This window comes from Symphalangus syndactylus, chromosome 24 (genome assembly GCF_028878055.3).
Source record: "Symphalangus syndactylus isolate Jambi chromosome 24, NHGRI_mSymSyn1-v2.1_pri, whole genome shotgun sequence".
In the NCBI taxonomy this organism is placed as follows: Eukaryota; Metazoa; Chordata; class Mammalia; order Primates; family Hylobatidae; genus Symphalangus; species Symphalangus syndactylus.
Window position 1 is genome coordinate 58,626,088 of NC_072446.2, and position 17,247 is coordinate 58,643,334.

At 42.3% G+C, this 17,247-nt stretch overlaps 1 protein-coding gene across 2 annotated transcripts in view; it reads right to left on the minus strand.

Annotated features, from left to right (window-relative positions):
- The window catches only part of PCSK2 (proprotein convertase subtilisin/kexin type 2), a 272,443-nt gene that overhangs the window by 77,112 nt on the left and 178,084 nt on the right, over positions 1 to 17,247 (minus strand). For both annotated transcript variants that reach the window (XM_055265069.2, XM_055265068.2), the window contains one exon: positions 3,032 to 3,108. In XM_055265069.2, coding sequence (XP_055121044.1) covers positions 3,032 to 3,108 — 77 coding nt within the window. The remainder of the gene's footprint in view (positions 1 to 3,031; positions 3,109 to 17,247) is intronic.

A 17,247-nucleotide genomic window follows, 5' to 3' on the forward strand; every position in this document is an offset into this window, starting at 1 on the left:
TCTCTACACTGTTTATTCTAGTTAGCCATTCATCTAACCTTTTTTCAAGGTTTTTAGCTTCCTTGCAATGGGTTAGAATATGCTCCTTTAGCTTGGAGAAGTTTGTTATTACTGACCTTCTGAAGCCTAGTTCTGTCAACTCATCAAAGTCATTTTCCATGCAGCTTTGTTCTGTTGCTGGTGAGGAGCTGCGATCCTTTGGAGGAGAAGAGGCACTCATTTTTTAGAATTTTCAGCTTTACTGCTCTGGTTTCTCCCCATATTTGTGGTTTTATCTACCTTTGGTCTTTGATGTTGGTGACCTACAGGTGGGGTTTTCGTGTGGATGTCCTTTTTGTTGATGTTGATGCTATTCCTTTCTGTTTGTTAGTTTTCCTTCTAACAGTCAGGTCCCTCAGCTGCAGGTCTGTTGGAGTTTGCTGGAGGTCCACTCCAGACCCTGTTTGTCTGGGTATCACCAGCGGAGGCTGCAGAACAGCAAATATTGCAGAACAGCAAATATTGCAGAACAGCAAATATTGCTGCCTTATCCTTACTCTTGAAGCTTTGTCCTAGAGGGGCACCCATCTGTATGAGCTGTCTGTTGGCCCCTACTGGGAGGTGTCTCCCCGTTAGGCTACAATGGGGGTCAGGGACCCACTTGAGGAGGCAGTCTGTCCATTCTCAGAGCTCAAATGCCATGCTGGGAGAACCACTGCTCTCTTCAGAGCTGTCAGACAGGGATGTTTAAGTCTGCAGAAGCTTCTGCTCCTTTTATCCAGCTATGCCCTGCCCATAGAGGTGGAGTCTATAGAGGCAGTAGACCTTGCAGAGCTGTGGTGGGCTCTGCCCAGTTTGAGCTTCCCGGCTGCTTTGTTTACCTACTCAAGCCTCAGCAATGGCGGACACCCCTCCCTCCACCAGGCTGCTGCCTCACAGATCAATCTCAGACTGCTGCACTAGCAGTGAGCAAAGCTCCATGGGTGTGGGACCCGTCAAGCTAGACATAGGAGAGAATCTCCTGGTGTGCTGTTTGCTAAGACCATGGGAAAAGCGCAGTATTTGGACAGAAGTGTCCCATTTTTCCAGGTACAGTCTGTCATGGCTTCCCTTGGCTAGGAGAGGGAAATCCCCTGACCCCTTGCACCCACTGTCCAACCAGTCCCAATGAGATGAACCAGGAACCTCAGTTGGAAATACAGAAATTGCCTGTCTCCTGCATCAATCATGCTGGGAGCTGCAGACCAGAGCTGTTCTTATTTGGCCATCTTGGAGTGGAAGCTTTTAGTTTTTTTAAGGAGTGTTTTTACAGCACATTGCCTAGGAAGATTTGACTAGGGGAGATTTTGTTTGGGTGCAGAAAATGAGATTGGGGGAAAATCTTTCCATTGGTTATATTTTTGTGCTTATATCAGTCCATCAAAGACTAATTTAGTACCTACTAGCTACAGAAAGACAGCAAGTATCCAGTGGATATGTTGCCACTGTGCTTTCTGATATTCATGCGGACAGTTGATAATCAATCCTGCTGAAGCCAGACCCTCTCATGGCCCTTCTCAGCACCATGCCCTGGATGGCCATTGCCAATTCTGTCTAAACCCCAGCTTAATGGCACACATTTGGTAACTTCACATTCTTGTGTCTGAAATGGTTTATTTGCTAAATATATGCTACGATCTAGGGTTAGAGGTCACAGAGGTAAAACACATTTCATACCGAAAGTTTTCAGACCTTTTTTATACATTCTCATCCTCCAAACACACACTTCCAAGCATTGCATGTCATTTGCAGGTTGCAGGTGATGTGGATAGAGAACGAATTGTGCTATCCGACATCAGCAATGATCTTTACAAAATATTACAAAATTAAATTTTATTTATTTTTTCTTATTTTCTGCATTTGTACTCAGAACCTGTGTACCCTGTGTCAACCCTTGATGAGACTGAGGGATCTCAGGGCAACTTGCTAACTTTAGAGACAGAATCTAAGCTTCCTATCCACCGAGGCTCTACCCATGAACATATTCTGGTCATCATGCTTCCTGTATCACATAATACAAATGATACTCAGCAAAGAATAGTACAAATGTGGATTTGGAAACAATTTGAAGCATGGGGCTAATCTTGGCTTTCACTTGAATTTTAATTGTTTGACCAAAGAAGCCCTTCAATCCTTCTGAGCCTGTTTCGTTATCACTAAACTGAAAATGACAACATTTGTTTTATCTACTACTTAAAGTGCCATGAGAAATAATAATAAAAAAATGGATAAAGTGCTCTGCACATCATGTATTTTTATACAACTAATTGAAGTTCATATGTTTTTATTAACTTCACCCAAGGACATCAATAACAGGGAAACACTAGGTTTAAAAATTATAGTATTCTTTCATTGAGCAAGCCACACATCTTTATTTCTTCATATCTCTTATACGTAATTAACCATTTAAGCAAAATGTTTACTTGAAGAAAAAAGAGACCACATTTCCATGTTTAGTGGCAAAACAAGCTGAAAGAAAATTACACTCTTGGAAGGACTGTTTGGGTAGTTTGACATGATAGGATCTTTGTCCCAAGCAATACTTCAAACCTCTGACAATCACACTTACTGTTTTGCTGAAAGGGACTCCATGAGCTGTTATGGGGTTATAGCAGAAAACATACAGAATGCTTTTCAAAAACACATAGACACAGACCCATGGGGCAAAATATTCTCCACAATAGTTTCAACACATAAAGCAAAATCAGCATGTTTTAAATCACCTTGTAATGGGTTGAGAAAGAACTTCTTATTTCTATTTCCTTTTCTCTTGAATGGATTAAAGTAGCAAATAATTTCAAGTTCAGCAGAACAAAACAGTCAAAAGATTATTCTAGAGGAAGATTGTAATATTAAAAATTTCACTTTAGAGAATGTAGCCACCAAGAAGAAAAATCACAATATAATTTAATGAAGCATGGGGATTATTTTGCTGGTGGTAGTCAAGCCTGAAACAAAGTAAAATAAAACCCCAAAGCCTAAAGTCAAAGAGACCTTCCAAGGCCCAGTTTACCTGTTAAACCAGTCATCTGTGTACCGAGGGTAAGGATAAGGGTCGTTGCTGCTGAAGTCGTAACTTGCTTCGGCATTCTGAAAAACACAAGGCATCTCATTAGGTCCGCACAGCCAGAGGTGCAGTAAAGGGAAAGTGCTGGGAGACGTTAAATGTTTCTAGTCTTCCCTGGAGTGCTGGGTTAGTGTGCTGCACTGGACCAACCCTTACAAAATTGTGTTGGAGCCAAAGCATGTCTTTGGAGTTTTCTATCCTCTCTTGATATTCTCTTTCAGGCTTCCCCATTTCATCCTATTTCAAGCCTTCAAGGGGTTAGCAAATTTAAGCCCTGTGTTCTCCAGGACTGTCTTCCTTTCAAGTTGATGTATCCCATGTGGGTTAATGGATTTCACCTGGAACCCAGGGTGTAGGGTAAGCTTCCTTGATGCTTCCTTGGACAGATGGCCAGATGTTCTAGTTCTCACATCACGAGTGAGATGGCCTCTAGAGTTTCTTTGCTTTACAGAGAAGGCTCACATCCAGCTTCTTCCTTTAGAATAGCATAGGCTGGTTTCCTTTCCCCTTATGGGTTTTAAACCCCTGCCCAAGGCCCTGACGTTGTCCACAATTGACCTTATTTATTCACTCAACAAATATCATTAAGAGTCCAATATATGTCAGAGACTTTGCTAAGTATGGGAATATAATGGTGGCATTCCTGCCCTTATGTAACTTATAGCCTAGTTGCGGGAACAGACATCAATCGAAAGATCAAACAAAGAAATATACCATTACAAACTTCAATAAGTATCTGTATGAACTCTTATGCCCTACAGCATATGGTCAAAAGTGTACTATTCTCTGTCATCCAGCACCTTCCTTTTTCCCATTGAGAATCTTTCCCCCACATAAATCAATTATATAGCCACTAAAACTGTCTAAGCAATTTTGTGGGTTTTTTTTTTTTTCAACAGGTCTTTAGTTGGTCTATGACGGGAGATGACCCACCATTGTTTAGTGAATAACCCATTCCTTCCCCATTCTCTTCTCTGCTTGCCTGGAGAAGCTGATCTCTCTCAAGTTCCTTTTTCCTCATCTCATTCTCCTCTCCATTGTTTTGGGGGTCTGAAATGAAGACCCCAGATGGCTTCTTGGTTCACAGTATACGTTGGGCCAGGAAACACTGGGTTAGAGGCATATTCCAGCTTTGGCATTTCTTGATGTTATGGGTCCTGAGACATATTTAGGAACTGTGCTTTATCATAAGGTGACACTAGTTTTGTGACACACTTGAGTTTGTGACACACTTGAGTTTGTGACACACTTGAATTTGTGACACACTTGAGTTTGTGACACACTTGAATTTGTGACACACTGGAGTTTGTGACACACTTGAGTTTGTGACACACTTGAGTTTGTGACACACTTGAATTTGTGACACACTTGAGTTTGTGACACACTTGAGTTTTGTGACACACCTGAATTTGTGACACACTTGAGTTTGTGACACACTTGAGTTTTGTGACACACCTGAATTTGTGACACACCTGAGTTTGTGACACACTTGAGTTTGTGACACACTTGAGTTTGTAAGCCTAATGTAGTGGCATAATGTTTTTAAGAGTAACTCCACTAATTCCATTAATTTTTGTTTTATTGTTTAGATGACAAAATCACCAGTAGTTGTAATAATCAGAATTGTAATGCTAATTTATTTAAATCAATGCTGTACTTGGGCAGGAGTCACCCTGAAATTTGGCCCAGTCATTTGCCTGGAGTCTTAAGCATGTCGATCCTTTATTCCAGGATCTAGGTCTCCATTCAACACTTGGCTTTCAGAGAGGAGGAAGTCTTCTCGTCTCCACTGACCATAATTACTAGCAAGTCGCCAGTTTTTCGACTTCTTCCCCGCTTAGACCCCAGATTGCTTTCATTCACTTTTAAAGTTTAATTCTGTATCTGGCCCACAATCCTTGTTCCTGGGAGACCCTTGTTCCTGGGAGAAAGTGGCCTTTCTCCCGCTGACTTCCCATGCGATATTTGGATTTCCGTTTTCTTCAGAGATACTATTTTGAAATAGTAACTTGTCTTCCCCAAGTGTGTTCTGTTCTCCTAACCTCTGAATTTTTCAGAGATAAGAGCATTCTTAGGTATAGTTAGTGGGGTAGGAATATCGAGAGAAACACAAGTTAATACTTTTTTTTCTGGGCTTCAAAGCTGAGATTGAAACTTAAGCAGTAGATTTGGAAGAGTATCTGCCCAATCTGGTTTGTTTCTGTTTAGAAAAAATTAAAATTCCCTAACGTGAGGTGGGTGGAAATCCAGCACGAGTGGCCACTCAGCAGGCCCCTGAGGCTGCCTCTTCTTTCTGAGCTGTGCTGTTGGAGTGGGAAGGGGCACGCTGGGATGTCCAACCTCAGAATGGCCTGGGACTCAGCTCACAATAGGGGCATAGTGCTGCAGATCAGAAATGCTCCTGTGAGGCATCTGAGCTACAGGCTTGGGGCAGCTCCACCCTGCGTTCCCTTGATCCCCAGTGCAGAGCAGGGAGTGGAGGTTGGTGAGGATGTGACACTGAGAACTAGCTGGCCTAGGACATTCGGGTGGTCAGGACAATAAGCATCCAGGGTTTAGGTAGGATCTGGGTGAACTGACCGCCGAGGCCAATGGGAATGGTGTTATTGCAGAAGCTGGAGTGGACAGATGATGAAAACCAGCACTAGGCCCCCGTCTCCCTCTCTGGAAGGCTGTATGAATCTTTTGAAGCTTGAGGGCGCTTCTGGAGACAGGGAGGACAGGGGCAAAACATGAGCAGACTGAGACCATGTTTCTGTCAGGCTGCCAGAGGGAAATGAAGTCAGTGAGGGAAAGCTAGAGAGTGTCTATCCCTTTGTAGCTGCTGCCTGAGTGACTGGCTTCTCAAACTTTCCACTCGGGCTTATCTTTTGGGCCGATAATTATCACTGGGTTCTGTCTGGGTGAGGCTCTTGGCTCTGCTCCTGACTCTGGGAAGATAGTTTGGCCGGACATGGCAGGGGTTGGAAGGAGGACCTGGAGAATTCTGAGAGCAGAGCTTACAGCAGAGAACCCTCAGAACTCTGCAACCACTTTTATAACAAGAAGAAAGACCGTGTATTCTCTGGTGTCAAATTGGCCTCTGAATGTTGAAATGGATGATAACTCAGGAACCCCAATTATTTTGTTGCCTTTGCAATTAAGTTTTGATGACTAATGCTTAATTCCTTGGTTAACAGTCTACACTGAACATTAAGGAAGGCAAACAGTTGTTATTCTTGTTTGGCTGTAGGTTTTCTGGCTAAAAATCAAATGGTTTCTAGCAAGGAGGAACAATAATTTGCAAGAGTTCTGTTTACGCTTTTACAGCCAAACCGAGTCATTTATTGATTTGAATTACAATGCTGTCTCCCATAAAGTTATTTGTGTACCGAGTAAGTTAAACTGGCCTTGAATGATACTGGAGTTTTCTATAATTGCCATTAACGTGGACATTTGGAGCAGGTGGTGTTTGGTGAATTTAACGTTCTGGTCACCGAGGCTTGCCAGATGCTCGCTTTGTTTGGACTTCTCTAACTTTTTACTGAAATCCTTTAATCGATTTTCCTGCTTTAGAAAATACTAGCTGTTTGGTGAAAATAATTTAATCTCTGATGATTCAGGATCGAGATGATTCAGAGTCATCATTAAGAACTTGAATTATCATTGTACCATCACACTGAAAGTGAGAAGGTTGGGTTGATTCCAAGCTGACCTCAGGGCTTCTCTGGGAGTTATTTCTGGGAGAAACTTCTGATGATGGCTCATGTTCTCTTCTAAAAGTTTAATGCGTGGGGGAAAAAACTCATCCCTGATATATAATAATTCTAAGGCTTGATTTCTGAATATTTGAATGCACAATTAGAAAGAAAGATGAGACTTGCTCTTAGCTAGAAAGTTTAATAATTACAACTTGGCATTGTTTGCAGTGTGTAATTTTCAAACAGATGGACTGCACCACGCTAAGAAAGGACAGTCACTTATCATATTCACAGACTCCTCTGGCTTTTTATATATGAGGTGCTGTAATTGCCTGGCTATCAAAGACGCAGGCCCACAGATGACACCTTTCAAATTTGGGGCTTGTCTATCTGAACGGCTGGTGATGAGAGAGGTGGGAGCTCCTGCAGTCAATGGTGGCTGTGCCTATTGCTTTTACATCCACAGAGAAGCTTCTGAGGCTCCTGAGATTGCACCTGGCCCTGGCACTGCCCATCCATACCCCAAATCTGGAATTTAATGCCTCTGTGATCAGTGGGCTTCCCTGGCTGGGCTGCCCTAGACAAATATGTCTGCAGGTACCAGCTTGATGTAGGGGAAGGAAGAGAGGCGTTTAAGTCAAACAGACTTGGTTTTGAAATGAGGCTGTTTTTGACCTTGGAAATTTTCCTATTTTTTAGAAACTGCAGTTTCCTCATCTTCAAAATGTAGGTGGTAAAACTGTTACTAGTTGGTTGCTGTGAGGATAAAATGGAACAAGGGACGTAAGGTGGCAAGCACGTTGCCCCACGCAGTATGGACAATGCCTCACCTGACTTCTCCTGTTGTGTCCTCTTTCTTTGATCACCTACAGCAAAGGTCACAAAATATGGCCCACCAGCTAAATCAGCCCATGGCCTGTTTTTGTGAGTAAAGTTGTATCGGAACACAGCCACATCCATTTATTTATGAATTGCCAGTCGCTGCTTTTGCACTCTAATAGCAGAGATAAGTCGTTGTGACAAAACCCCACAAAGCCTAAAGTATTTACCAAGTGGCCTTTTATCAGAAAGAGTTTGCCAATCCTTGACCAATGTCTTAGGCCTATTGGGCTCCCAGGTTGCCCTCTGATAGCCCACACTATAGCATCTCATTCAGTCTTTGTCTTTCTGGGCAGATCTCTTTGCTCTGAGACATACATGCCCCATACCTCGTTCCCTCCTGGGCTACAGCCACTGAATCTGGTATGAACTAGTCTGACTACCTTGTTGGGAGTTTGAAGCTTGCTCCTCCTGTGTCTTATGCTAGTCAAAGGTGGGTTATCAGACAGATACTGAGCCTCAGCTCACCGGGTACTGATGGAGGCTGAGGAGAGCATTACACCGCAACGGTGAAGAGGTGCCACCATGGTTTCCACCACTCCACTGCCCACCATTGGTCAAGCCCCTAGGGGTCACCCTCCTCTAGTTCTTCTGTTTCTCCACGTACGAGTGTCCTGTTTGTTTCCAAGGTTAGAACACTGCCCTTGGCAGAGAGTGGCAGTTACTTGCCATAAGAAAGAAGGCTAATGTATTTAATATGGACATCCACTGATGTGATTGAACAGATATTTTTAGAGTACTGAGGGGCAAACTCTGTGGTCCAACTACAAAATTGTGAAAATGGATTCTGTAATCAGGGCTGTGGTGTACAGTTGTGCAGGTTGTGCACCAGGGGTTCCTGCCCACAGGGAGCAACTAGGGTCTGCATTGGACTTACCAAGCCATGTGCACCACCCCCCCACCCCAAGGTGGAGGAGGCTTTAAAAAAGAATTGGTCAGCCCGGAGGGGCTGCTTTTTGCTCATTTGTCCACCCAGAAGGGGACATCTTTTCTAATTTGCCCAGAGAGAGGGTGCTGTTTCCCAGTTCACCCACCAGTAGGGAATGTCATTTTCAATTTCACACAAGTGGCACTATATACCTACTAGCATGTCCATGAACCACAAGAAACAGGTCTCTATAATTATAGTTGTGCACAAACCCGACCTCAAGGAAATTGCGCCACAGAAGACAAGATGTTTCTTGTGAGACTTGAATAACATCTTAAATAATAGGAGTTTATGATCATGAATACAATGTGGCAATGATTAACTGCCAATGTAATTCCACAGCTACAGGAACTCAGAACAAGAAACCACATCGCATTTGTCCTTTTATTCTGTCTTGCTACTTTCCCTGAAGGCGTTTAACCAAATAACCCAGCTAGGAGCTGTGTAACAGTATTAGCTGAAATTGCACTGTGCTCATGGACTAATGAAAGAGAAATGAGCTTCTCCAGATAGACTCTCAAACTGCAACCATATTGCCCCAGAACAAAGCTCATCTGTATGGAAACTGAGAAGCAAAATAGCCCAGTCCATTAGAGCCTAAAGAATTTTGCTATTGCGCCTACTTGCATCTAACATGGCCATGGCTTAATGTTCCCAACTGTGCCTATTTTGATTTTCCTCAAATAATTCTCCCACATGCACTGGTTTAACAATAATGTTCAGCTCACTTTTGACTGAAACAAACATTAAAGGGATTTATGTCTATATTAAACCTGGTTGTAAAACTTAATGAAATTTAACATTTCTTCAGCATTCAAAAAATTTAGAAAAAGATACATAGTCAGAAATTTGTTTGAAATCTTTCTTCCATAATCCTAAGGTTGCCAGGGTCATATAATTTTCTAGTGACACAGGGTTCTCCCACTGTGGATTTGACACTTTTTCCCATCACTCTCTTCTTGCTTCTGGAAATTCTAGCAACTTCTGTAGTCACTGGAGCACTTTCCAGATAAGAGGAGTGATACAATTGAACCATCAGGCCACACAGTTGTGTCCTGGGTGGCTGGACATTTTACGTTTTCTTTTCTTCTTTTCTTTTTTTTTTTGAGACGGAGTCTCACTCTGTTGCCCAGGCTGGAGTGCAGTGGCGTGATCTTGGCTCACTGCAAGCTCTGCCTCCCAGGTTCATGCCATTCTCCCGCCTCAGCCTCCCGAGTAGCTGGGACTACAGGAGCCCGCCACCACGCCCGGCCAATTTTGTTTTTGTACTTTTAGTAGAGACAGGGTTCACCGTGTTAGCCAGGATGGTCTTGATCTCCTAACCTCGTGTTCCACCTGCCTTGGCCTCCCAAAGTGCTGGGATTACAGGCATGAGCCACCATGCCCGGTCTTTTCTTTCTTTCTTTTTTTTCCTGAGACAGTGTCTCATTCTGTTGCCCAGGCTTGAGTGCGGGGGCATAATCTCAGCTCACTGCAACCTCTGTCCCTAGGGTTCAAGTGATTCTCCCGCCTCAGCCTCCTGAGTAGCTGGGATTACAGGTGTGCCACCATGCCTGGCTGATTTTTGTATTTTTTTAGTAGAGATGGGGTTTTGCCATGTTGGCCAGGCCAGGCTGGTCTCGAACTCCAGACCTCAAGTGATCTGCTTGCCTCAGCCTCCCAAAGTGCTGGGATTACAGGCATGAGCCTCTGTGCCCGGCCAGTATTTTCCAGAGCTAAGCAGCTCCATCCTTTGGCCCTCATTGCCACCATTATCAGCAGACTTGGGTGAGGTTCTAAGCACTAAAGAGACAAGGAGATAATAACATTAATTCTTAATGCCTAATAGGGTGCCCCAAATTAAAAAGATCCCTTTATCTTTTTCAAAGTTGTTTAAAATATATTATTTAATTGATGTTTTCCAAAACCCTGTGGTGGAGGAGCGCAGCTGTATTGCAGGAAGGAGTGAACAGTTGCTCTAAGTAACAGCCGAGGCAGACACCTCCGGAGGGCGTCTTTAGAGTGGCCTTTGCCTATCTATGTCTTCTTGCTCGGCTTGCTATTTTAGAAGGCCAGTGAAGCATGTATTAGGCTAGATGGAGGCTGATTCCCACACATGAATTTTAAGAGCTTCCCTAAAAGCGTACATTCCTGGAGCTGACCTGATATATTAAAAATAAGCTGCCATTCATTGGAATGAAGCTCTAAGAGCTGGCTCCAAGACAGGCTCTAAAACTTGGGTGGGAAAATGTACATCATTATTTGCACTAGCCACCACCTCAGATCAAGCGTTTCCTTCAATTATGAATGGGAAGTACAAACAACAGTATTATTAGCAGTACCTGTGAGCATATCATCAGTATGTATCTTCATTCCACATTAGGGTTGTTGCCAGTATGCTAAAAAGTATCTTTTCAGCACACCCCTACCTGCCACTAGATGTTGTTATTTGATGCATTAATAAAGGACATATGTTAGCATTTCACAGATGTGTAATTTCAATCTTTTGATAACTGTTTCAATATAATAGCATTCCTCGGTGCCATAGTCTGAATGTTGGTGTCCCTCCAAAATTCATATGTTGAAATATAACCCCCTGTGTGTTTGTATTAAGAGGTGGGGTCCTTGGGAGGTAATTAGGTCATGAGGGTGGAGCCCTCATGAATGGGATTAGTGCCCTTATAAAAGAGGCCTGAGGGAGCCTGTTTAACCTTTCCACTATGTGAAGATGTGGCAGGAAGGCCTTGTGTAGGAGGAACAGGCCTTCACCAGACACCAAATCTGCTGGCACTTTGGTCTGGAATTCTGGTCTCCAGAACTGTAGCCAATAGATTTCTGTTGCTTATAAATTACTCAGTCTAAGATATTTTGTTATATCAGCTCAAACAGACTAAAAAACTTGATTATCTTGTATATCTTGTTAATGTACTTAAAATATTATTTTGAGAATGAGGGGACACAGATATTTCTGTATGTGGTTGGTTGGTGTGGAAGTTGGCACAATCTCTTTGAAGAGAAACTTGGCAATATCTATCAAAATAAACATGAATGGACTGTTTGACCCAGCAATTCCACCTCTAAGACTCTACCCTAAAGACATACTTCCATATAAATGAAAGATGTATATTTAAATATATTCATTCTGGCGGTGACTGTAATAATGAAATATTAGAAACAACCTAAATCTCCAACACTGGGGATGAGTTAAAGAAATTCTGGTGCACCCATATGATGCAAAACTCTGCAGCTCTGGCAAAGAATGAGATATGAAACTGGCAATGAACTCATTCCCAAGAAATGTTGTTAAGCAAAAAAGGCAGTATGTAGAATACAGTGTATAGTGGGCTCCCATTTGCATAGAAGAGAAGGATGAACTTGATGGTAAGTACAGAGTAGTTCTGAGAAGCACAACAGTCTTTTTATAGTGCTTTGCCTGGGGAGAGGCGTGGGGTCTAGGATGGAAGGAAGACTTAGTTTTCATTGTATAACATTTTGTGTAATTTTTTTTTTACCATAATGATATCAGGTAGCACATATTGAGTGCGTATTTTGTATAGGGGACTCTTAGATATTTTGTATGCATTACTCATCCTCACGATGTCCTTATGTGGGTAATACCCTTATTGTCATCCTCATCCCATAAGCAGGGCAGTGTAGGCACAGAGAGGCTGAATAATTTGCCCAAGGTCACACAGATGATGAAGGGCAGAGCAGGGATTTAGACCAGGCAGTCAGGCTCCAGAGGCCTCTCTCCTAAGTGTGCAATCTTGCTTTTATTCATCAGAATTATATTAATCATATTCTACTGCATGCATTGTTTAAAAGAAAAACAAATACCTGGCAAATAAAAAAGAATAAGTTAGTGCATTTACTTCCTAGAACATCAGTGGATCATTCTGTTTAAATCCAAGTATACACATTTAGCTAATAATTTAACCTCCCACAGAGGGCCATACTTCACTAAAGGGCTAGGGGAGCACATGAAATGTATTATTTTGTATGGTCCATTCATTTTTTTAATAACATGGTTTTATTTAGTAAATTGTCTCATCCAAGGTTGATGTAATGCCTTTGAGGCCTAAACCAGCAAATATGCCTCCAATGAGAAGGTTAATTCTCCTGATTTCAACAGCAGGGTTCAACCTGTTTCTTTGTTCTCTGTTGATTATGCTGTTCCTTATAGAAGTAGGATGTTTTTTTAAAAAATAAAAATCATACTCTCTATAAGACAATTAACACTGATGAATGAATTCCTCAGAATCTGAAATACTTCCTCTTTTTTCTAGAGCCTCTTCAACACTACCTGGTGGCCCCTGGGTTTCTGAGTACAACTTGACAATCATTGACTGAAAATGCCATGAGATGCTTACACGTGGTGCCTGCTTTCCATGTTAAATAACATGGCATCGCACGGCAGGACTGTGGCTCCTTGCAAAACGCTCCTGCTATCCTTCTTATTACGCCAGTGACAAAGTCTCTGCTAAGTGCCCCCATGGCTTTAACACCTCCCTATACTTGTTAATCCTTCTTCTTATCTGACAGAGGCAAGCATTGGCAGGCAGAAACACCCTGCTTCAGTTGCTTACATTGCATTTATTTTGACAGTCAATTCTACTGATGTCATGGAATATTAGTTGCTTTGCTATTTGAAATAGTGATTTATAGTTTCCCTTTAAAATACACTTGTTTATGTTAAAAAAGTGAGTCAATTTAAGGAAACATACTAGGTAAATAATAACACCAGTAGCAAAAGTGTATAGTGACTGTTGGTTGGTTTGGGAAACACTGGAATAAAGTAATGGCGTGGAAAATTTGTGGATTTGACTCCTCCAGTTATTAACAAAGTCAGGCTTAAAAGTGGGCCAAGATTTAAATACTTCTATGGGGTATTTGAAAGAGTGATGGAAAAGATGATCTGTCTTTAAATACTCATCCTGCCACTTGTCATTTTGATAATAGGACTGTAATCCTTTTCATTCTATAGACTGTTGACTTCAAACATTTCCATTCATTCATGCATTCAGCCAATCACTTATTTTTTTCATTGAACAAATTTATTGAGCACCAACTGTTTGCCCCCATTGTACAATAGCAAGTTGCTATTGCAGAGGAAGATGCCCTTAGCTGGGGTGTCTCATTAGCCTTCATGAGCTAATATATTATTATGGAATTTTTAATGGCACCTTCAGTTATCAGCTAACAGTGGTTCCTAACTCAAGCTGCACAAGAGAATCACCTGGAGAGCTTTTAGAAATACAAATACTTGAGCAATTCCTAGATTCTGATTTAATTAATCTGGGGTGGGGCTTGAGCATCAGGAGCTTAAAAAAAAAACAAAAACCACCAACAAACCCAACAAAACCTCTTTTGGTGGTTCTGATGTATAGTCCAGGTTGAGAACCACTGAGCTAACATCTTTGTTCATACCTCATATCCTAGCCTTCTTGTGGCTTAAAATGTGATCTGTGTACCAGCAGCACTGACATTACTTGAGAACTTGTCAGAAATCCAGAATCTAAGGCCCCAGCCCAGACTGACTTAATCTGCATTTTTTTTTTTTTTGGAGACAGGATCTCACTCTGTAACCCAGGCTAGAGTGCAGTGGCACAATCATTCCTCCCTGCAGCCTCCAACTCCTGGGCTCAAGTGATCTTCCCGCCTCAGTCTTCTGAGTAGCTGAAACTACAGGTGTGTGCCATCATGCCTGGCTAATTAAAAAAAATTGTAAAGACAGAGTTTCACTGTGTTGCCCAGGCTGGTCTTGAACTCCTGGCCTCAAGCGACCCTCCCACCTTGGCCTCCTAAAGTATTGGGATTACAGGCATGAGACACTGCATCCAGCCCATACTGATTCTTTTATTTGTGAAATGGGTGGCAGGTTTGCCTTTGATTCCTTGCTTTTCCTTTCTGCATCCATAGCCTCCCTGTTATAATCGTCTCTCGATTTCTCTCCTCCCCTTCCACCTAAACTCTTCCACAGGAAGAAATTGATTTTGATAAACCATTCACATCTTGGCCGAAATACATTCAGACATTGCCTTTCCCAATATTACCTGCTTTAACAGAAGAGAATGGGCACTGAAACAAGTTAATCTCTAATAGTAAAGATAGAAAAGTGTTAATTTTGGGAGCGTCAAGAACTTCTTGGCATGTCTCAGAATGAAGATCTTTCTATGGAAAAAGTCAGCTCTGAGAACAGAGTTGTCACAATGGATTTCTTTGGTTCTGAAGGAGAGGTCTAATGAGCCAAAGAAAGCAAAAGAAAACAAGAGAAAGTGTGTGAGTACTAAGCATAATATTATTGAATTTGGCTGGGGGCAGTGGCTCACGCCTGTAATCCCAGCACTTTGGGAGGCCGAGGCGCGTGGATCACGAGGTCAGGAGTTCAAGACCAGCCTGGCCAAGATGGTGAAACCCCATCTCTACTAAAAATACAAAAATTAGCTGGGCATGGTGGCGAGCACCTGTAATCTCAGCTACTTGGGAGGCTGAAGCAGAGAATTGCTTGAACCTAGGGAGGTGGAGGTTGCAGTGAGCCAAGATCATGCCACTGCACTCCAGCCTGTGTGACAGAGTGAGACTCCATCTCAAAAAAAAAAATATTGAATTTTTGTGCTTCTGGTAGTTGAGGGCTGCTGGAGGGATTGATTCTGCAAGAAAGAAGAGTAAAAGTTCAGAGTGGAGGGTTTCCTGCTATTAAAAAGTTTTGATGAATATTACGGTCTGAATTATTTTTGACTCCTGCCGCTTAAAGTTTCTTTCAAATTGGGTGTATTTAAAAATTAAAAATTTTAAATACACCCAATTATAGACAAACTCAATGCCAAGCTGCAGGAACGAGAATAGGAGCTAATTTTTTTTTAATGTGCTTATATTTCAATACACACTTATTTTTATACCCTGACTTTTTCCTGGAAAGAAACAATGTATGTTTTCTAGATTCTAACAAATGATATAGACAAATAAAAGTTAACAGTATTTTAAGGTGTAATTTGGATTTAGCAAAAATGGAGATGCACATAGGTAACTCCACATAGGTAACTCTAAATGTGCTTTGATTCTGTGCTCAAGTCTTTGCTTGGCCTCATTGTCCAAATTTGACCTGAGTATCGCTTGAAGCAGATCCGAATTCATGACCCATTCTACTTAGGCAACTGCCCTAGAACTGGCCGATTCTCCCAGCCTTGTTCCAGCCTGGTTCGATTTCTCCCATTTCCTAGTGGCCTTCACTGCTGAGGTCTCTCTGTGCCCCCATGATGACAAAATTGACCTTGACGCAGCCTGGGCAACATGGCAAGACCCCATGTCTAAAAAAGTATAAAAAATATTAACCAGGCATGGTGATACGCACCTGTAGTCCCAGCTACTCAGGAGGCTGAGGTGGGAGGATCTCTTGAACCTGGGAGTTGAGGCTGCAGCAAGCTATGATTGTGCAACTGTATCATCCTAGCTTGGGCAACACAGTGAGACCCTGTTTCAAAAAAAAAATAATAAGTTGACTTTGAGTGAGCTTCTTGTAAAAGCAGCCCCAACAGTGCTGTGAGCCATCATCACTTCATTCCCTATCATGTCATGAGAGGGTGGTGTGGAAACAATGGCTAATTTGAAGTTGAAGGAAATAGAAAAGACGTGGGTTTAAGAAAAGCAGTGGAATGTCGCTTTGATAGCTTAATGAGAGGTTAAGGCCAGCGATCACAGAGGGATGCCCTCCGGGACTCAGGACAGGAGGAGGGCAGCCTGCAGATGGGCTTACCACATCTGCAGTTACGGACTTGCCTGGAGAGAAGGCTGAGGGTTGAAGGGGCCCAGTGTAGCTGGCTCAAAGGACAATTGAAGCCTGATTCTTGGAGTTCCACAAAGACTAGGTGTACAGTCAAGGGTCTACAATAGCAACCGTGTGAATCAGCCCAAGGAGAGCAGCTCTGGAAAAGGAACCAGAAGATAATGTAGCAACCAGAGTCTAAATTTGTGTTGTCAAGGTGACGAGGTACAAGTCAATTTGTGTTTCCCTCTCTTTTGACTGGGTGTTCTCTGATGCTGTGGAGATGCTCAAAGCTTCTCCGCCCTTGCCTCCTCTGTGAGCGTTCTGCTTGCCTTTGAATGGCTGGTGAGGTTGAGGCCGCTACCTTTGAGTCTAGATGTCCTGAGAGAGACAGAGACACTAGTTTATAGCCCTCCCCCTGAGACTGATTACACAACTTCAGTATCACCTGCTTCTCCTTTTTCAGCTCTAAAAATAGCAAAGATGAGTTCACTGATAGCTGAGTCACCTCATCGAAGGGGTTGTTGTGTCCAAATATCATTGATTGGAAACGTTGTCTTAAACACATCTTAGATGATGTTTTTTCCTTTGGTCAAAAGGACAGGTATATGAATAATAAATACTGTATCAGGGGTCTGTTGCTATTATACGTATACATATAAGTTTCATGTATAAATTACAAATATGTGTAATTCAGCACAAATTAATTTTATGTGAGCCCCACAGCAGTTTTGAGAATTAAATATTGTAACCCCCATTCTACAGATAAGAAAACTGAGTCTCCATGAGTTTATGTAATTTGCTCAAGCTTTTCCAGCTATAAGTGGTTGAGTATAAAAAATGTGACCTTCTGACTCAGAAAGCATTCTCTTCTCTCTGCACTGCATGACATCTGCAGCTCATTTTTGTGATAAAAAGTAAAGAAAAAAATGTA